This window comes from Camarhynchus parvulus, chromosome 2 (assembly GCF_901933205.1).
Source record: "Camarhynchus parvulus chromosome 2, STF_HiC, whole genome shotgun sequence".
NCBI lineage: Eukaryota > Metazoa > Chordata > Aves > Passeriformes > Thraupidae > Camarhynchus > Camarhynchus parvulus.
In genome coordinates, this window is record NC_044572.1 from 138023332 (window position 1) to 138046695 (window position 23364).

The following is a 23364-nucleotide window of genomic DNA, read 5'->3' on the forward strand; positions in this document are numbered from 1 at the left end:
CCAGGAATATACCAGTATAAAAACTGGCAGGTCAATGCAACTTTTGGTCTCCTCACACTGGTGTAAATGCCAACACCTGTTGCAGAGCCTCTAGTGACATGACCCTACCATGGCATTGCCTTCTTTGTTGTACAGGCCACCATCATTTTTTTCTTCCCTTTTCTTATTTTTCCCACCACTGCTGATTCCTGCCAGGTGCCTTTCGATCTTCCTCACTATTACTGCTTCAAATTCTTTCTGCTCTGTCTTTGGGTTCAGCACCTTAAAATACTTCTCACCTGTTGCTGAGTAAGTCAACCACATGCTCTACTCCCTGAATACAAGGACTTAATGTATTAAAAAGTCCCACAGTTTCTTATTAGACTATTCCATATTTTATTCTCCCTAACTGGCCACAAAATGCATTTCACTGGTTGGTTCTGAGGTACTTAGTAAGTACTCAGCAAATCATAGGACCACAGAAGAATTCAGATTGGAAGGGACCCCAGCAGATTTCTAGTCCAACTTCCAGCTTAAAACAAAGTCAGCTATGAGATCATATTGGGTTTCTCAAGGTTTTATCCTGCTGGGGCTTGAAACCTTCCCAGAACAGAAACTGAGCAACCCATTCCAAAGCTTAAAAGTCCTCAAGAGGGAAGAAAGCTTCTCCTTATTTTCAGCCTCAGCCTCGTGTCTCTCATGCATCACTGCAAAGGGTCAGGTTCCATCTTTTTGACAAATCCTCCTGTATAGTGGGAGCTGCTGCTAGTGCTCCAATCCCATGCTGGCAAGCTGCCTCTCCCCCAGACTCAACAAGCCCAGCTCCTTCAATCCACAGGTCACTGTGGTGTTGCAAGGTCACACAGCAAGAACTCCAGCCCTGGGCATCTTTGCAGCCCTCATCCTGACTTGCACTGGACATCTAAGAACGGTATGACTACTCTTGATCAGGTTACTATGTTCCTGTGGATAGTGACAGCATTCTTTGCTGCAAGGGATAACACTGGCTCATTTTGTCTTCCTGACCATCAAGGTCCTCTTCACTAGAGCCACTTCCCAGCCAGTCAGCTCCAGTTTCAGCGGGGTGCAAGAGCCTCAGCCTTCCCAGCAGCACAACTTTGCAATTGTCCTTGTTGAATGTCATAAGGGTCCTGTTGATGCATTCCTGCCAGTGTCTGGTCCCCATGCCTAGATCCCTACGGATTGTCCCTATTTGAATCTATAGACTGGTACTCACCATTTGCTGTCATCTGCAAATCTGATGAGAGTACACTGTGCCCACCCCATGATGTCCTCAACATCACTGTTGATATGAATATCTTTTTTCTTATTAGGTAAGTTTCCAGATGAAGAATTTTTTCTTATACATCTGCAGCTGCTCTTTATCAGAAGTAGCAAAAAGGTATAAATCTCCACAAAGAAAAGGATAGTTTTGGTTTCATCTTTGTCCACAACTCAATAAACTTTAATCAGCAAGAGTCTCAAGAGTCTAAAGTACAAGCCACACTTCTCAATATCTATATTAACGACTGTTAGATATGTTTGCTCAAGATTATTTTCCTTGCTTATGACCATGCCTTAGATTTTATCTTCAAATAAAGTTTAAATATCATTTTTGTGTCACTTTCTTCAAGAACTTTTCTATCATATTTTTCCATATCAAAACAGCCCATAAAGTCACATTAATTCCTGAGATTTTCATCAATCACATCAATTTTCCACAGCCATATCTGGGAACAGTTACACTACCTTGGCTTAATCTTCACATTAGTTTCCATGGTCCTTCTGCGCTCTACTTTTTCTGAGCCACAAATCCTCTGTTCTTTCCCTTTATTAGATTTCAAATAATCAGAGTCATGGGGACCAACAGTGCTGGAAATATCCTCCTGAGTTAATGATTCCACTCACAATATTATCACAATATACTTTTATAAAATCTGCACAGATATTGATTGTGTTTCTTCTTTGGTAGTTGCTGAATTGAAGTTCTTTCCTGCAGATTTATTTTCTAACACTCATACCAATATTTTCCCTTATACCTCTTTTGTGTAAAGTAAGAAAGATTTATCTCAATCCCTCTTTTCCATAGAGGTCTATAAAGTTCAAAGTTTTGCACATCTGCAATGAAATTCCACAGTTTCCATCAGTGTTTATGCTGAAATGAAAATGTCTTCCTTTCAACTTCATTTCACAGTGCCTTAGTTCTAGAAAGAGAATATAGTAAAGCAGTACTAGAAAATATTTTAAAATAGCTTCATTTTCCTCTGGTAGTGCTCTGGATGCAGTCAGCTCTGTACACATGGGTGGAGACACAGACTACAATCCCACAGACTGCATTCAGCAGATGGTGACTGAGAGGAAATGGGCACAATGGTTATGTACTAAACCTTAACATGAAGCAAACCAATACAAGCCACCTCTTACATTTGTGTACATGTACTCATGGCTACATAGTAAACAAATATGGGCAGTTTGTCATATTTGCAATCATTCACATATTATCAGAAAGAAAATAGCAACAGGAATGAAGGCAAAATTGGAAACAACACAAGTACACATGTACGTGATCAGACAGTGACTGAAACACACATCAGTTAACAACATGTTATTGTTAAGACTGAAATTTGTACGTGAAACTCAAATTCTTGCTTAACATTAAATGGCAGAATGCCAATTTCCAGTTTTGTATACCACCACTGCAGAGAACAAATCAGTGTTCCATATTAAACTTACAATTAATTACAGATTAATTACTATTTGGTATATGAGCTAAAATGCTATTTAACTCCCAAGTTATATTTGCTAAACTCATGCCAATTCAAAGTGATGAGCCAAAAGACAACTACAGCAAACTGAGTAGGAGTTAACAAGTCAAGCAGATCAACAGGATCAATATCAATTTCTAAAGTAAATAAGAACACAATACAATTTTGCATTCAATATATTCTTTTAAGAAAAGAGATCCAGTTTTGTAGGTTTGGAGGTCCTATGTGTATTTGTTGAGTAACCATGATAGAACAAATAAGTATTTTTTACACTAGGCAAGGAAAGTACGTGCAGCTGAGAAGCAACACCCTATACAGTGAAGGAAAGACAGTACAAAAGAGTATCTGGCTGTACTCAAGGCACATTTTGGACAGAAATCAGGGGTTCTGGCTGGAAATAATAGTTCAGATTGATTTTACATTGATCCTAGGAAAATACTAACTTTAAGAACCATAAAATACTGGAATAGAGAGATGCAAAAATCTGTTTCATTGCAAGATTTCCAGAACAAAGCTAGACAAACATCTGTCAGAAATGAACTTGCTGTACTGATCCTGCTTCAGCCTAAGGGAGGGGCTCAGTTGGGATCACTTCCTACCCTACATATTAAGAACACAAAGATTAACTTTTTTTAAAAAAGAGTGGGCAGAGGCACAAAAAAAGAATATGTATTCAAGGTCAAACACCTCAATGAAAGACAAAATTTACATAAATTACATTTTCCTAATAGGATGTTTCTTTATGGTTGGGTTTTGGTTTTTTTTATTTGGAATGAACAGGGTGAGGCCTTCACTTACATACAGACTGATTTCTTTCCTTATTATATTGACCCTGTATTATCTGAAACTGCCTTTTAAAGAAATGAGGATATTACTTTCCATATCCAATGAAAGCTGGAATACTCCCTCTGCTCTAAATCTTGTAACTCTAGTCACACATTCAACAAAAAGCCCTCAGTGCACAGTCACAATCTATTAACAGCAAAGTAAAACAATTCACCACATTTTAAGTCAGTAAAATATTGCTGATAGTGCATACTTTACCAGTTATGTCATGCTGTTTGAATGACTCACTGTAGATTTGATACTGATTAGGGCAATGTTTCTTCAGCCATTTGCAGACATCCTGCTGGGTCCATAACGCCACAGGCTTAGTCAGCTTCACAGTCCCAGACTAGGAACAGAGAATGAAGAACAGAAATGATGTTTAGGCTGCACACAAATTTCAGAACTATTAATCTGTCACCTCCATATATGATATTAAAATACTAAATGCAAAACAGGAGCTGCTCTGACAGATGTCCAGTAATAGCCAGCCCATTCCACAAGACCCTGCTGTTCAAATAATCACACAGGAATCACACACAGTGGAAGGTTCTTTAACATTACTTTCCATTGCTTTCATGTTCTTTGCATCACAGAACCATACTGTACTTGAATAAATAGTTTTAAGAGTGACCAATGACTACAGCCAAAGGATAACAGATACACACTTTGAATAGTTCAAACTCACAGGAGAGTTGTATATTTGTGCCCCGATTTGGATACAATCACAGAAGATCAGGAGTATCCTCTGGCCAGGCATGGTCCTCAACTACAGTGACAGAAGATCTTGCAACAAAGGCCTTTGGTGCCAACAAGCCTGAAGACTGGTTTTGTCTGGGAAGAGGAGACTACACACCAGTGGACATGGAGCTGGTAATATTGATTCACACTGAACATTTCAGCTGACAAAATTCCTAACTTTAATGATGTTCACAAGCAGCTATAGTTTTTCTGTTTCCTTTTTACCTTTAACTTTTCTACAATAACCTTTACATGAACTAAGTAGGACTCCCACTTCAATCAGCTGATCCCTTATAAATGAGTAATAATTTTTAAAAATAACACTGTTCAATACTTTCCATAGAATTCCATTTTATAATAGATTAGCAGTTTATAAATAAATATTCATAAATTGATTGCCTTATTATATGCATTTCATTTAACCAAACAATTCACCTTAGCACATACACTTTTTTTAACTGTGTAAGAATGCTGAGTTCTAAGCTACCTCAACTGCAGGAATTTAAAACCTCTTGTCAAAGTAGGCAAAAAAGTAGGAAAAAAATATTCTAAGTGATTTAATCTTTTTTTTTCCTGCAACACGATCTGCCCAAAAGACTAAAGAAACTTTAAACAGATTGGCATGTATTACCAACAATAAATGTTTCACTGGACACTGCTGATGTAAGTGGGTGTGAACATCAATGTATACATTTACTTCACATTTTATCAAGGAGTGAGTCTAGGGAATAAAATCAAAGTGTCTGTTTGAGTGCTATGCATGCAGAATACTGTCCTCCAGCTCCCTGTGGTGTAAAAGTTTCAAGAGAAGTTTCTCTGTACAAATTTGAGGTGAAGGGGAATGTCATCTCAACCCATCTTCTCCATTAGGACTCATGGCAGACTCCCTTAACGTCACCAGCCAGGGTTTATCCCAGCATTTGCTCAGATGCACTTTGTTAGACAGACTTTCACAAAGTTGCTTTCAAATTTTTCATTACCAGAAGCCCTAAAGACCAAAGCAATTTTAAGCTAGTGCTGTGCATGTCCTATTAAGTCCATAAAGTACGTCATGCAAAGATAGTAAGTTAGGGTCAGGGATTATGGCAGACCTAAAAATCCAGCAGGCAAATGTGCCTTGAATTTCTCATGTCCAGTTGTCCCTATCTCTTTTTTATTGCCCGTGTAGAAGTTGAAAAAACAGTAGGAAAATCATGGTTGAATATATAATACAATGCACATCCCATAGCTCAGCCTTTTTTAGTTTGAAAAAAAAATAAACTCATCAGAAACATGAATCCTGTTTCAAACATGCTAATAGGCATCATCCATATTTAGAGGTATAATAATAATGTACAAAACCACCACAAAGAATCAGTCTCCTCTGCTGCTGCCACCCACCAAAATACAGAAGCTTGACTGACAGATGTGGCTTTCACAGAAGAAACTTCCAGAGGTGCTGAGGGTGCACAAAAACCAGGACAGCACTTGCCCTAGCACTGCCCTTTCTGAGCAGCTCATCAGTCTTCTACACACACAGGAGCCCACACTGGTCTGGAGAAGGCACAGCCTCTGTAAGGAGAGCAGCTGCCCCGGAGCTCCCAGCTCCTCATGCAACCCAAGAGATCAAAGGGCCTTCAAACTTCTCTGGTCTCCTTGTTACTGCTGTTTAAGTCAAAGAAGAAACTGAATTTCAACGAAGAGTCCAATATTAAGTGATCAGTTAGCTGGTTTTTTGTTACATACAGATATAAACGGGTGTCCTCCTCAAATTACATCAAAGAAATAAACAAGCAAAAGTAGCCACGTGACACAAGCAGTCTCTCTGATTCCATAGAAATCCCTGAGTAACAGGCTCAAGACTTCACTGTCTATCTTTATATGTTACTGCTTAAGTTTAAAGATTTTTTTTTTTTTGCATTGGAATTTTTGAAGACTAGAGGAAAGTCTGTCAGCCCTTGAAAAATAAATGGTTAATAATTTTTCTGGTACATCACAAAAATACTTAAATGATAAATATTTGTATGCAAATACATACAGCTAGCTATAGACTTACAGTCTACTTATTCCTAGCTGAAAGTACAAAAGCAGTGCCAATGTTTGTTTAAATCAAGAGGTTGTTCTTTTCAGTTCAGCAACTATTGTCCTCTTAAAAGGTTTAGGCAACATTGTGTTAAATATCCAAAATACAAGTTATTAACAATTACAGTACAAATTTAACACATTCCCCTGTGCCTACAGAACTGAAAGATGGTTTCAAACCATCTTTTATGCCATGCGATATACAGATCGCTGCACAGCAAGCATGCATACATACAGCTGACTTCTTCAATGTTTGGAACTGTGATAGAAACATTTAAACTTATAACTACAGTCCAAAGAGGACATTTTTACATTGACAATAAGAAATGTTAGGTTTAATTTTCTAATTTCTCAGGACTTGATGAATTAGAGGAATAAAGGGGGTTTAAAGCAATGGTTCTAAAGCATGTCTTCACTTTCATTTTTGGAACATCATACCCAAAATATTTTCTAACCAGATGCTCCAAATGAAAGGTTCCTAAAAATATGCCTTCCTCCCACAAAATTCATTTCTTAGTTTCTTCCCTGCTCTGAAGGCTATATCTCATACAAAAAACCTCCCAGTAAACCAAAGAAAATTACCTGTACCCCAAACATACCCACTAAAAGACACCCCTGCCTTTAACTACATATGAGCTACCTAGACAGGTGAAAAACATAGTGTGTTTTATTGTATTTCTGTTTCTTAGCTCAGTCAAAGAATAGGCCCAAATTGATTAAAATAAAATAATGTATTTTTAAAAATACCTTTGATCTGGCCTTCCTTTTAATTTTCCTGACATAAACTAATACTAAAATCACCCTTTGCTGGCAACTCTGTAATAGTTTTAATCTTGCCAAATGCTATGCCAAATCTTGTGCCAGATATAGATGTAATGAGAATAAAAGTCTACAGTATTCTGGTCTTTTCTTGTATATTTGAAGGAAAACCTGTTTCTTCAGGATTTTGTGACAAACTTTTTCTTCTAGACTGCCCAACCCCAGCTTTTGTTACATGCATCTCAAAACATAAAAATGACTGCCAAGAAGAAGATAAAACATATTTACTACTTGATGAAATTTCATGCTCTCTTTGTTCCTTGGTGCAGGGAAGATAGTACTCAACATCACTAACTCAAGAATAAATAAATAAACAACTAAAACTTACAGCCTGTGCATTACTAGAGAGTGTATTTTAGTATTCAGAATAGCATCAGCTACCAAGCTCTGCTCTTCCTAAGCAATGAGGGACAAGTTATCTCTTCAGCCTTCCAGGTGCAATTTACCAAGCCTGCCAGGTTGAAGGTCAATTTATCCACCAGAATTTGTCTTTATTTATCATATTTTACTCCAGAAAGAAAGGGCCTCTGTATTTTTGAGTGATGAAGGATTCAATCTCATAATTTAAACTACACTACATACTTTGAGACAAGCTATCTGAAAGTGCTTCTTCAACTCTAACATTTAGTGTATTTACAAACCTGCTCAGATTACAAAAGTCAGGGACTGTGGAGATGAGGGTGCCCAGTCAAACAGGGCTGCAGGTTTGCTGAAATAAGGCTGTCTCACACTGTTTGTAACATCTGGTTTGCCAACATACTGATCTTGACATGTAAGCATGGTCAATGCATATTTACATTCAAATTTACCAGAAGTCAGACCCCACTGTTTCTTTTATGAAACAGATGGATAAAAAAGGCACTGCTGAAAGCATTACTGGAGCAGATCCTGCTCCAATATACATCTTGAGAGACTCTGCTCTGGGGTTTTCAGTTTAACTAGAAAAAGACAAAGCAGAACCAATTTTGTTACAGCCGTGCTGGCCAAAGGACTGTCACAGTTTAGACTCTGCCAGCAGGTAAATACCACACAGATGCTCACTCACTTGCTCCCCCAGTGGAATGGGGAGAAGAACCAGATAAAAAAAGTTAAACTCATGGGCTGGTATAAGAAGAGTTTAATAAGTGAAACAAAGTAAAATACAACAGTATTAATGTTTATAGTACCAATTATAATATAATGATGATACTAATGATAGTGACTAAAAAGAAAGTGAAGAAAGAGAAAGAAAATAACCCCCCAGTAAAACAAGTGATGCCCAATACAACTGCTCGCCACTTGCTCAGCAATACCCAGCCCATCTGCAGAGCTTGGCTCCTCCTGGCTGCTGTGGTTTAACCCCAGCCAGCAGCCAAGCCCCAGGCAGCCGCCCACTCCCTCTCGCATCTGTGGGGTCAGGGAGAGAATCAGAAAGGTAAAAGCCAGAAAACTCATGGGTTGAGATAAAGACAATTTAATAGGGAAAACAAAAGCCACACACATGAGCAAGGAAAACAAGGAATTAATTTCACTGCTTCCCACCGGCAGGCAGGTGTTCAGCCATCTCCCGGAGAGCAGGGCCCCATCACACGTAGCAGTGACTTGGGAAGACAAACACCATCACTCCAAACATTGTTCCTTGTCCTTTCTTCCCCGCCTTTATATCCTGAGCATGATGTCATATGGTCTGGAATTTCCCTTAGGCCAGTTTGGGTCACCTGTGCTGGCTGTGTCTCCTCCCAGCCTCCCAGGCACTCCCAATTTCCTCTCCACCGTGGACCTATGAAAAGCAGAAAAGGCCTTGGCTCTGTGCAAGCTCTGCTCAGCAATAACAAAAACATCTCTGTATTATCAACTTTGTGCTCAGCACAAATCCAAAACATAGTCCCATACTAGCCACTGTGAAGGAAATTAACGCTACCCCAGATGAAACCAGCATGCTGGCCAACACCCATCCAGGTTTTCATACGAAAAATTATATCCTATGGAATGGACTATATTCCATAGGATATCCATTTCTAGTATGAAAACTTGGGTTTTCATACCAAAAGTGGATATCCTATGGAACATACCAGCTTGGATCACCTGTCCTGACCATGCTCTCTCCCAGCTTCTGCTACAGCTTCTCAAAGGCAAAGCATGAAACACTGAAGAGTCTTTGACTCAGGGCAAGCACAGCTTAGCAATAACCAGAACATTCATGTGTTACCAACATTATTCTCTTACTGAACCCAAAACAAAGCACTGTACCAGCAACTAAGAAGAAACCCAAGTCTATTCCAGGTGAAAATAGAACACAAGCAAGGCAAGGCTACATGGAGAAGTGCCACAATTTATTAGACCAGCAGTGTGGGTTCTTCCAGCTGTGCTTCAGACACAACTGCCCAATGCTGAACCATTATGTCAGCCCAGTCAGGCAGTTTGAGGGAAAAGGGGACTCAGCTGTGAGGGGTGACATGAGACAAGCAAAGGAAAGAAGCAATAAGGTCATTGTGACCTAGCAGGGACAGAGAGAGCAGTATGGGTGGCTGTCACAAGAATAATACAGAGTCAGCTGGGGCAGGAAACCTTAAAATGGGTCAGAAAACCATTGACATGTCTGTGCTCAGAGGAAGAGACTGGAAGGAAAGAAATGGGATTGTTTCATACATCAAGTTAAGAAGGAAATATTTCTTAAACCAAAACATAATGCCTCCTGCAAGCAAACTACAAATGGTCAATGATATATTTAAAAATTATAAAAATAAAATTTCATGTTTATCTGACACAGATACATAAAGCAGGGAACTTTACTACACAGCTCCAGGAGTGATCTAAGTTATGAAATCTTTCAGGCTGCTCCAGAAGCAAGACTAACAGCATCATCTTCATCATTTTATGATAAGAAGCAGCAGGAACAGCAATGACAAGTAAGAACTTCAAAAACATGATTTTCTTTTAAAACATGCTTGAGATATATTTCTAAAGCTGAGAAAATATCATATATTCCAAATTACTTTTCCAACATTAAACTGCTTATACAGAATTCAGAATCAATGGCTAACATAAATGTGGCTTTACATCAAGGAAAAAAAAAAAAGAACCACACTTGTGAATGTGTTATCTTAAAATATTGAAAAATGTGGAAAGGGTACATTTTGGTTTAGAAATACATTTTCTCAGATAGTCAGATAGTTTATACTTACTGATTTTTCCAGCAAAGACAGAAGAAAATTACAGTAATAGGAAATGCCATAAAACCACTGAAATCTCCATTGTATTGGGTTCCCATCTATGTTGTTGAGAATTTTAATACTAAGAAGACATGAAAACAACAAACCAAAGGAAATGTGTTTATTACAAAACAAACAAACTAGGAAAATACTGTAAGACAGCTTGTCTTTTATAAGATTGAATGTTAAAAAGATTGCTGATAAAAGACTGAATGTTTAAAACTTGAATTGGATCAGAAATCCAGACACTGAACAGATGGTGACAGTCTTCTGGTACTGGGGGGGGAAAGAAGAAAGTTAGAGAAGGAGATGAGGACTCTGGGCCAGCAGCAGCTCAGGGCTCTGAGCTGTGAACAGGACCAGGACAGCCCTCTCCAGAAAGGATCAGGTAGGGGAAAGACTGGAGATTGGCAGGGAGGTCATGGAAGGTAGGAGAAAAGTGTAAAAAATCTACTGTAAAGTAGATTTTCTGTTCTTATCCTTCCTCTTCCCGAAGGAAAAGGAGAGAAAAAAATGCCACTGCTACAGGGCTCCCTCCTAGACAAGCAGCAGTGGTTCACTGCCTCCTGTCTCTTCCTGAGTCTCTCCATCTTTTCACACCACCAAGGCCCAACTCACTCAGCAGCTGCTTTTTGTTGCCTCCAGTGGATTATAAAGGGCTGTCTCTGCCAAGACAATGCCCTGGTGGTGTTTAAAGTCAGCTCTGCACAAGGAGAAACCCAAATCCATGTAGCACCACCACTTGTTCAAAGACTGAACAAAGAGGGAGGCTTTCCCTGGCTTTCAAGCAGCAGCAGGATTGACCCAATCCAGCACCTTCTGTACCAGTGCCACAAACAGGTGTACTACAAACAGACTGCAAGGGAGGGAGGTGGGAGGGGAGGAGAAACAAATTATGAAATATGAGACTCATCTCAGTGAGAAGTTGGTAAGAGGGAGTTAAGTCCCTCTGAAGGCTGTTGCATGTATAACCACCAATAGGAATGGCTAAAGGTATCCAAATAATATCACTGAGCTTTATCCTGATCAGGATAAAGACAGAACCAAAACAACAGGCAAAGATAAATAAGGCGACACATTTCCCATGAGAGCTCACTCTTTCCATTAAATATCCCACTCTGAAAGCAAGAATCATGACTGGCAGATGCAGGTGTTGATATAAATGGCAGTGGCACTATCAGCAAACTGTGAAGAACTGAAATGTCAGAATGAAAAAGGAGAAGACAGAGCACTCCTCAGCATTGTCAAAAGCCTAACATCATTCTAATTGCTATCAAAAATCCTGAAAGCCACAACTGGACAGACAGGCCAACAATAAAATCACAAGTAGGACCAGGAGCACCATCAATTTTAGGTTTTGACCTCCAAATCCAAATCAAAGCATATAATGTTTTAAAATTCACTTCATGTAAAAAAATTGTATTTTTAATCTTGCAAATTTAAGAGCCTTTCACTCACCACAGTGGATTCCTTCCAATCCAAAAATTAAATATTTGCTTTTGGTTATTTGCCGAGAAAACGAAAAAGGAAGAGAGGAGTGAGGTGAGGTGAGTGTTGCTACCTCACAAGGTATGTCAGTTCTTTGACACTTCATTCATGTGGTTCTGATTCCCCTTCTCTACCTCAGACATTCAAACCTGTCCAAATCTGGCTCTGATCACCACTATCTTATAGAACAGATTACAGTCTTCACAAAGAAATACAAATCCTTCTTGTTTTACAAACAGAAACTTACTCTGTATCCTGCATAGCTCTGGAGAACAGACAATTCTGCTTACACAGCAGGTGCCCAACTAACCAGCCTTGTACAGCTATGAAGAAAAAAGGTTCCTCCTTGACTTTTTCTAGCCTGTTTACTAAAACTCTTCAGCCAAAGACGAAACAGAATGAATCTTAGTTTGTGGTGTTGGATTAATAGTAATGTACAACAAATAATTAACTTTACTACTAGCATGTGTTTTTTACTGCACTTGAGCTTCCACCTCAGCAAAAATAAAAATTTGAGGCACTCATCCTCCACATGACACACACAACTTGCAGGTTAGCTCATTTTTTATCTTGCCTCAAGGACTAAGAACTACACATACTGGGAAGAAGAATCATGGCATAAGTTTTCATCACAGAATATTCTCTTCAGACACTGATTAGCCACAGGAGAGTGCCCCATCCTGATGGAGCTGTAAGTTCAAATTCATTGAGGTACACACAGGAAAGCAAACAGGAATATGTAATAACTAAGATGGTGATGAAATGTAGCCTCCCCATTTCCCAACAGATTCTCCTGAACTCTGAAATACTTTCACAGCAACTGAAATTCCAATTCTGAGGAAGTTCAGTATTTGTAAAAAATATTTTCTTCATGTCTAGATTTAAATAAAAAATAAAAGAAATGAAACCACACAAAATCTACCTGTACTACGAAATTGACAATTACAAATGAGTCTCCATTTCTACTTTTTCCTTTTTTTTAAACCAATTCTGGCACCTCTGCAAGTTACAGATTAGGCAGCTGTATCTACAGTTGAACTAAACCAAGACTGTTTATCAGGAATTCCATTTAAATAAATACAAAACAACTATATAAGTAGGTACACCGATTTTCTCAGAATTTCTCACACACTTATTTAAAGATGGTCACACAGAAGAATTTATTACCTAAAATACAAAATCCACTTGCCAAACTAGACTGGAAAAATGCTTAATTAGTACAAACTTAGAAATAATACACTAAAACTTTTTGCCTTATAGACTTATTTACTTATAGAAAAATAAGCACCTAAAACCAAGAGCTAAAAATGTAGAGATCTGAAAGACAGAACAAAGTCCTGAATTTACACTTGCAAATTCAGTAAAAAGAGTTAAAGGCAGTTGGTCAGCCTGTATTTGTTTTGTAAATCATAAGGCTACATCTGACTAATAAATACATGTATTTAATGATACCTTATCTACAGTTCTTCAGTCACTTAACTGTATCCTTTCAAGTACAGCTCAATGACCAATTGTTAGCAGTACAAATCACTAAACAAGCTGCCCTGAAATGAGAAGAACTAGACAGGACCATGACAGCTTTAAATGTACTTGTTTCATATTCACATAATCCATATTATCATGGCTATGAACTGAAACGTGGCGATTAAAATTATGATGTGTAGATTAATAGCAGAATTTTCTAAGGATTATCAAAATAATTTTCTTTACTAGGGATTCAACAACAATACAAATAGGTCTTTAATGGGGGGGAGAAAAAAGAGGTTGTACAGAGCAGTACCTTAGTCTTTCCAGAGATTTCAGGTAACATTGGTAGAAACAAAATGTTCAGGGTATTGAAATCAAAAGATTGTTCAAATACAGGCTAAGCCAGACCTCAGAAACATGTAGTTAAGAGTGTCAGAGGGGGTTATATTGTTTTTGGTGACAGGCTTTTTAAAGAATTACACATCAATGGCACAATATTGCTTTTGCTGAGGCAGTATTACCTTCCTCTGGGGAGCTGTCATTAATGATACTGGCAATTTTTATTATTTTTTTATTTGGGGGATTTACTAACGGAATTTCCCTGGCATAATAAATCTGTGCAGCACTGGCCACACCTCACTCCTGCTATTTATAATTACAGTGTTCTGTTGAGAAGATTCTCAATACTGTGTCTTTTTTAATAGCTGCTGTATATCAGAGGTAGATGGTCCATTTTTTCACCTTAAACACACAGTGAAGCATTTCTATAAGAGAAGAGCTATAAAAGCTGTTACTTCAGTGTTAGCAAGTAGTGAGGTTAATTCCACCATTAGCTCAACAACAGTACATTTGTACAAGGAGAACATCCAGTATCCTGAGAGGATCTTAATCCCTATTAAATGACAGTCTTTCTTACAAGATCTACTCCCTCCAAGTGAATCACATTTTTGGCACCTTTGCTTCCAGCAGATGCGCCAATTAAGAGGCTTGCACTGTAAGAAGTAGGATAACCTTTCCATGCCAACTTTCAGTCTTTATGGATAGGCTCATTCATATGCAGAAGGCAGGTGCAGCAGCCAAGGCATTTTAGACCCAGCAGCAATCAAAGTTTTGTAGATATCTTTGCCAGTTGACTCTTAACTATGTTTTCTTGAGCCAAATACATTTTGAGGAGAACAACTTTATAGTATGTAAGTAGAGGTAAGAAAAGGTCTGAGCCTGACTTGACAGGTCAATCTCTTGCTTCCCCAAGAAGACATCCAGCAAAAACAGGAGGAAAAAAGCCAGATGTTGACAGAAGAGTCAGATTAGCCCAACCATCTGATTCATGCAAGAGCATTGCAATGCCTGTGTATAGAAGGTCATAATGGATTTCTCAAATAAATTATCTACAAGGCAGATCCATCACTTATTTTTCAAAACAAGTAGAGCACTTCTGATGTCAATGTAATTTATTGCTAATTACTTTTGAGAAACTAATCTTCTCTCCCTAATAAGGGAATTCCTTATTCACTTATCATCCTTATGAAGTCCTATATTCAGAAAAAGAACTTTAGCACTACAATGCCGTTTTACCCCCCACACTGGGATCCACGAAGCCCAGGCCCTTTTGCTATTAATACTGTTGCTACTGCGCATGTCTTATTCCATTGCTCTGGGCTTTTAGCAAATTGCTGTAGGAGACCCATAGTCTCTCCTTTTGTGCCCCTCTTTGACTGGATGGGGAATGGCTCATCTGGAGTTTGATTTCCTGCTGATGTTAACATCAGCCCACATAGGAAAATGGGATGTTCCCAGGAACATCCAGTGGGCACCACATGGAGGCTAAGCAGATCAGGAAGTGATCAGATCAGTGAAGATTTGTATCTTCAGTTCCAGGTATCATTAAAAAATAAACCCCAAATATGCCCAAAATGTCCCAGCAACATCTTCCTAGAGAAGGCACCTGTGAGATGTGACAACACAGAAATGTGGCACTGAGGTTTTCAATAAAAACATTACGCCCACCTGACCTCAATATGAGGAACTTATGACATAAGGAGGTGAAATTGAGACAAGGGCTAAAGGAAGGTAAATTAAGCATAGTAAGGAACAATATTCATCTGCTGTAATGTGTTGACTGCATATGTATCTTTTCTGGAGAGAGATTGTGAAGGGATAACTAAATTAATGTCCAGAGAAGACAAACTTGCCCTAAATAAGAACTGGAAGTATTTTAATTGGATTTCTGAAAGAAATTCAGTTCCCTTCTCTTTCCTGGACCATTTGATTGCAGTTTAAGATTACATGAAAAATTCACACTAATCCTTCAGTTTCTGTTTGCAGAAAGACCAGTAGCTCAGGCAGTGAACAGCAGGCAGTTCTCAAGATTCATTCCAGGGGCAAATCCATCTCACAAGCCAAAATTTAACTCTTGGCTAAGTAGCTGATGTTCTGTAAGACAACAGCATAAAGACACACATAACTTTAAACATTTCAAATTTTCCATTAGGTCTGCCATGCTGTTCTGCTGCCCGGAGCAGGGTTTTTGTCTCAACAGCAGCCTTTGGCAAGTGATATTTTTGAACAATTAACACATTTAACATATTTTCCTTCAAAGCTGGCATATTTTCTGAATAATAAAATATACAGACAGGTCCAATAATACTCCAACCACGTTAATAAGGAAATTTCATTTTTATGCAGGTTTCTATATCCATCCAATTACTGATGCATAAATGACTCCAGGTAAAACTCTCAGTTGCACTGATTCATTTAAGACCCTTTTAAGAAGCATTACATTTAAAAATAAACTTATTCCTATCTATCCAGAAACAGCAGGTAAAACTACAAAGTAAACATGCAAAAGAAAACTTAAAAATTGCAAATGGCTTGACAAATCTGCTTTGCAATTTTATTTTAGACCATGCTATTGCAGTGTTTTACAGGTCAGTTGCCAAATTGAATTAGTCTGCTATATATTCTCGGATCCACAATGTCTGTTCAAGGCTTTTATGCTGAAAGCTTCTGAATTTGTCCAAATTCAAAACAGTACACAAACACAAGCAAAAGTTGTTGAAAAAATTCAAGGATGGAGGATGCTTCAAAGGCACCTAGAAAACACTTTTTTATTTTTATTTGTTTTGGCAGTCCCTCAAAAGACTCAATTTTCTAATCTCCTATGCAGCAGAATTCAGAGAAATGAACTGTTAAAGAATGTTACCAGACCTTTTAGATGAAAACATGGCCAAACACAGGCAGCAACAGTAAATAGCTGATATAAAGAGCACCATCTACTGACAGGCAGCACTTTGACAGTCCCAGGGAGTTTTGCAAGGCACTGCATTCCATTGTGTTTCAGCTTTTAGGAATTCAGCTTTCTCTTAGAGGTGTGTCAGTACTTTTCACATTTTCTCACCTGCCCTGTCTCACCTAATACATTTAAGCTGTTCTCCTGCTCGTGGCTCACCAGAGCCCAACTGCTCCAAGATGCAGTAGCACACCTTCCCATTTTTTCCCCATTTCTTTCCCATTTCACCTTGTGATTGAAGATTCCCACATGGAGATGATCACCTCTTGTAGACAGCTGCTATACCACCACCTTACAATTATAAATTAACATGTTATCACCTGCTGTTTATGAGGATATTTCCAAAAGCTCTTTAGTCAACAAGGGTTTTCCATACTTAAGTCAAAAACATTTGAACTGTCCCTGGATGAGAAGCAATCACCTCCTTTAAAGGCTTACTTCATGCAATGAAATATCCTTCTATATTCTCATGGAGAAGATTATGTGGAGATGGATGTTTCTTCCTTACTTTCATCCTGCTGCTGTTTTATTTCTTTGAACACAGTACTACAACTTTTTATTATTTTACTACTACACAAAATTATTAGCATATGCACATAAGAAAAGGCTGTTTCCTGACAGACAAGAAAATATTATCAATATCAAAAAACTCTCTTGGCTAATATTCTCAGAAATAACCTCTAGGAATGCTATCTAACATCTTGATCACTTCTAAACACAGGCATAAAACACAGTAAAGATGCACTGAAGTACTCTGGCACATCATTTGCAAGTACTTGCTAGCAGTGCAATCACTTACCATGTTAGATTTGCATTGCAACAGTATAAGAGCTCAATCCTTTACACATATGCTTCAAGAGCATAAAAATAGGAAATCAGAGTAACTTTTCTACCAAAATTCGCTGGTCTTAAAGACTTTCCGAATAATCAAAAAACCTTGTGTGATAATTAATCTGAAAAGTGAAAGTGGAGAAGAAATATTCACATATGTTTTTTGCTTTCTTTTGCTTCCCTGATTAAAACATCAGTAACACCTCAAGCTCATCACTTACATGCTTATACTTAGCTGATTCCAAAGGTCAATGAAACTCAATTTGCTGTTCTTACTCAATAATCCTTGTCAATCTATTTAGACCAGGATTAAAAGAAAAACTGATAGGAGCTTTGCTAAGAGAGAGGCTGCAGTCAATCTGTTTATATATGTGGCAGATTAATAATAATTAACAAAACTATGAGAGGAAATTTCTAATAGGAATGGAAAGGTAGGAAAGTTTCAAGTCCTGCCTTGTTTCATAGTCCCACTCACTTATGAAGCACAGCAGCCTTATTCTTCTGTATTTGCATGCAGCAGCAACAATTTCCTGTTTTTACCTCCTCCTAAATTCTAAGATTTATAAATACAGTGGAATATTCAGACCCATCCTAGAAATTATTCTTCCTTTGTACTACATTTCATTCTCTGCAGTCAAATTCTGTCTTGCAGCCCACAACCTGCTCCTTGTCTAATCTCCATCATGCATCCACTATCCCTGCAGGCAGCCTATGCTTTCCTTGGCTTTTTCTTTTGATACCTTGAGCTCAATCATATATTGAAGTGTATGAGATGGATAATTCCACTGTATCCCACTATATTGTTCACATAATTGTAACACTGGACACAGAGGGCTGCTACATTTCTCTGAATAAAAAATACCTGCATAGTTTCATTGTATCATCCAATTCTCATCTCTTCTGCATTAGAACAAACCAAAGCATTTGGTAAAGATGGTGAAATAGTGTAAAACCAAAATATATTTGGTTGTTAATGTTAGCTCTCTTAAGATTGATATCCCCTGTTGGTCCTCCAAATCTGATTTAGTCATCCATTAGCTCTATTTAGATTGCACTTCCACAGAGTTTCCTCCCAGCAGCAAAAGCAGCAAAGCAGTACTCTCCTTAGCTACTGCCAACATGGCAAAGTGATTAAAATAAGCCAAATTAACAAGGAAGTGTTGCCAAAGGGGACAGCTCTCATTGGTTGCTCTTGATCCACCAGTGCAGAGTATTCCATTGTTAGTAAAAGCCAAAATGAGATCATTCAGGTGGGTGAAAAACTGATCAACTCACTGAAGTCAGAACTCAGCTGCCAGTTCAGTAAAATGAGAGCAAGTAGGGGCTGGGCACTGAAATGTGCTACATCATTAAATGGGGTGCTCCATCATCAGCTTAGTTCAGCTAGGACACACTTCCACTTCCTCTGCATGATGTCTCCTCTCCAGCCTTGTAGAAGCCTTTGTTAGATCCTGAAGGGAAGCAGGTTTGTGGCAACACATGACAACACAACAATCCAGAAATCCAGAACAAAAACCTAAGCATGGGAGAGGGTTCTGGGAGTAAGAAGGTGATGAACATGCAGAAAAGAGCTAAATAAGAATTTCATCAACAATGACCCAGTTTTGTCATCACTGTGCCTCACATAGAAAAGCTAGCTTAATTTTCAAATTCAATTTCATCTGTTCAGTTTATTTTGTGGTTTTAGAAATCACTTACATTTTGCATAAAATATTGTAGAGCAATAATAGCATGTACTCTGGTGTGGGCTTTTTTCCCACAAGGGGAATAAAAGACCAACAGGAAAAAACCCAAACCAAAACAAAAAACACAACCAAAACCAAACAGGTAGGTACTATCTTATACTGTTTTCTTCACAGCAAAAAGCAGAAGGCACAGTAGGTACAATGGATGCACACAACTAACTGAATTTCATCTGAATTTGACAGTTTAATCAGCATACTGAACACTTACCTGATCTAAGCATTTTATTTGGCATTGCTCTTCACTTTTTTTCTCCTATTAGAAAATACTCTTTAAAAATTAAGACCTTCCAATACTAAATTATTTCAAGAGAGAGTAAGGGAATATGAAATAGCACCTAGGAACAGAGCTGATAATTATTCAGGCAAAAAAATTTTCCAAAATAATCTGCTACCAGTCACTCTGGACCATTAACTATATTTTGCAAGCCACAAAGTATCCTTCCCCACAGAAAAAGAAATCCATGGTGACAGTTAAATAAGCATGAACCTTAACAAGCACTTCAGAATCTTCTACAGTCAACAATAAAGGCTTCAGGAAGGTTTAGTACACTTGCAGGTTAGTTCATTTTTCATCCTGTCTCAGTTTTCCTCATCAACTTCACATATTACTACCTAATGCTGACAAGCTATTTGCTCTTCAGGACAAACCTAAAAAAATGCAAAAGTTCCAACTTACTAAAAGAGAAGTAAGTTTGAGACAGTCATATCTGAAGGAGAACATACTATTGTGATAGCCTTTACCTCCAGAAAATTTTTTTTGTATTCACTCAATAAGAATATTGTTTATTTAAAAATACATCTTCAAACCTATCACAAGCTTTATTTAGATAGAAGACTGTATTTTCAGCATAGGTGTGCTGAAGTTCAGCCACATCTGCCCTTTAATAATGAAAAGACATTCACAACATCTCTCACAATCTAAAGCATGCTGCTAAGATTGAAAGCAGTCAGCCTTGAATGAAAGATGGATTAATAGCAGTTCTAAAACCATTAGGTACAGACTCTATTGTCATGCTTCTGTTTAAAGCAAGGAAAAAAAAGGCAAAAAAAGTAGAGGGTGTCTAGGTCAGCAAAGTTGATGGATGCACTTACAGACATTAGAGGAAAAAGGAAAATTGGCAGAACATAATACCCACTTACGAGATTTTCTTTGTTAAAGATAGAAAAAAGGCCTCAAGATATGCAGTGTCTCTACCTTGTTCAGTGTTGAAGGTTTTCTATTTTTAGATAGGCATATTAAAGACACATTTAACCCCAGAAGTTCAGCCTGATGCCTCATCACAATATTAATTCCTACACATTGGTAGAATTAGAAATATTCATTCTACCAAGTAAATCTTCTGGCAACAGCCCCTACCAGTAATAACTCTGATCTCTGGGTAAGGAACTAGGAGGTAAGGGAGATGTAAGAATTGATGTTCCAGACCATTTAGTGACTGCTAGCAGTTGTGTAAGCAGGAAATTAAATGTTTACATTAGCAAAATGGCCAATATATCCCCTTCCTCTAACCCAAAGAGTTCCCAGCAGCCAGGGCTGCACACTCTCACTGCTTCTACTGTTGCAGCTCTTGAGGTTGCAAGAAGGGTCACATCTGTGAGCTGCTAAGGGACATGAGATGGGCACGGCTGTCTCTTGGAACCCATGCTGAGCTTCTTCCACTGCACACTCACTGTCAGACAGCTGGGAAGCCCCAGCACATTCTGCTGGTTATTCATTCTGAATCAGGCATAGGTGGTGGGGTTTAGCAGCACTGCACCACAGGGATGAGGATCAGCATCTCCCATTTCAGGCAACAGTTTGCAAAGCAAAACTGAGTATTACATTAGCCTTAACTGTTGTAGCTAACCCTGACTCAAGTGAACTCTTTGACAAAAGACACTCATCAGCTAGGGAGGGAAAAGACACTCCTCATCGAGGCTTTAGGGGTGACAAGATCAGCTTGGCAGGTAAAGTGGAGACTGAAGTGGCAGGCAGGAGATGGCTATGTGTCAATCTGTATGGTCTGACAGGAGTGGCAGACTGAAGATGGCAGCTAGAATATTCAGAGAATAGGAAAGCATCACAGCTTTGCAAAAACAGAACAAGAGACAGTTCAAAAGCTAAAGTAAGTAAAAAACCTAAAATGTAATCTCTTTTCTCTTCTTAAACTGTTGATTTGTTGATAGAATTGGATACACATGCCCTAATCTCCAAAAGGAAATTTACTTGTGATGTTTCATGCCATTATCACCAATAGTATTTGTCTTTCCCAAGTGCTCAGGAATACATTCAGTACAGGTAGCTCGGTGAGCAGCTGCAGTGAGAGCTGCAGATTGAGCTCTGGGTGGCAGAAGCCTGAGGCAAGAGGCTGAGACCTGGCACCCACTCTTTGCATAGCAAAGGGCTCAGGGACCTGTGGCACCAGCCAGGTGACTCAGAGCCACAGCAGGAGCCAGTGACTCAGCAGGAAGAGCCCAGACTTTCCTCTGCTTAGACCATAAGGATACAAAAGCCCAGGGTTTCCTTTGTTTGGGCTCCTTTCTAAGAGGCAGCAGCTCGAGTTGTTATTTTGTTATTGCACAATGACGAAATTATTTTAAGTATCCGCATGTGTGAGATTCTGCTGTGGAAAAGACAGGACAGAGGCAGTAAGGAAACCTGGTCTGACCATCTCAGTGGCTGTGAAGGGGCCTCAGACCCAGCTCAGGTTGTGTTAGTGTGACTCCCAGAGTGGCTCCTGGATGGTCAGACAGCAAAACTTCCTCACCAAAAGTGCCAAAGGTCTCAGTTGCACATTAGCACATCCCAAATTCAAAGAAACATGCTATTGTACTGCTTCTTCACTCCAGCTGCCCTCTCACTGAGCACTTGCAATGCTTCTTGCAGTTCAAGACTGTCATGCTTGGACATCATTCTCATTTTTGAACTAACCCTGCGAATTCCAAGAGCAGCTACTGACAATGTAAAAGCACACCATCAACATTACTAGAAGCAAAGAAGTACTGGAAGTAGGACACAGGCACTTAAAGCCAGCCCCAGGCTGAATCACTACATCAAAGTTTCACTTAATGGCATTACAGCCAAGGAAACCCCATGCTACTTACAAATGAGTTGGTCAAAAAAACTAAAAAGGAAAAGAGAAGAATCTCATTAAACACAACATTTGTCTTATCTTCTGCTTGCCCCACAGATGATACACAGCATCATAGAAAATGCCCACTTTAACCTTTGAGAGTTGTTTCCCTGCTCCCACAGTGGTACAGCAGCAACGCAATAATCTGCAGTTGACTGTAGAATTCAGATAAAACCAAAACACTTCTGACTGAAGTCCACATTCATAAACACCTAAAAAACCCCTGGCATTTGAAAAGTATGACACGAGAGACTATTGAAAATCCTCCCTGACATCAGAGGTCATTATTGTTGGCATTTGTGCAGTGCCTAGAGGCCCCTCAGAGCAAAACACCAGTTTACTTCAGTCTCCATCCACCAAATACTTCCAGTCAAAACCAGAGGCATGAGAAAGCACCAGTGCAAACCTCTACCACTACCCACCATGGAAAACAGCTTGAAAATCTGTCCCATGGAGAAGAAAGGGAACAGCAGCAAATGTGCTGCTGCATTTGTCACTCTCAGACAGCCTGACCTGAACAATAAATCAAATGTACATACACATGCAAGAGACAAAATTTTGTTAGCAAATTTATTCCATAGATCAGGTTTGTAATTTTGTTAGAAAATTCAGTCCATATCTCAGATTTCTACTGAAACAATAGTTTTAACTGGTCCCAGTATTCAACATTTTTCTATATTTGGGTAAACTGAGCCAGACAGCAAGAGCTTCTCTTCTAGAGAGGAGCAACAGCCTTCTAAAAGGCCAAGACCAATTAAACTAAGAGGGTAAAAATTAAACACACACTCTCCAATAATTTGGTTTTAATCCAAAAGGTAAGACTCATTTTTTCAGATTACATGGTATTTGGTTGCCAGAATATAATTTTGAACATAACCATATATATATGAGTAGTCTATCCTAATTGTTCCAAGTATGATTTTTGAGGTAAGTGCAGCTTCTGAAACAGCCTCTCCCAACACAAGGTTACACCTCCATCAGACATGGACAACCACTGCAATAGCAAATGCAAAGCTGGTTAGACAGTGAGGGAGAGGAAAGAACCAAGTT

General features: G+C 38.7%; 1 protein-coding gene across 2 annotated transcripts in view; it reads right to left on the bottom strand.

Annotated features, from left to right (window-relative positions):
- The window catches only part of SAMD12 (sterile alpha motif domain containing 12), a 175770-nt gene that overhangs the window by 126372 nt on the left and 26034 nt on the right, over positions 1-23364 (bottom strand). For both annotated transcript variants that reach the window (XM_030971755.1, XM_030971756.1), the window contains exon 3: positions 3789-3918. In XM_030971755.1, the coding sequence (XP_030827615.1) occupies positions 3789-3918 (130 nt within the window). The remainder of the gene's footprint in view (positions 1-3788; positions 3919-23364) is intronic.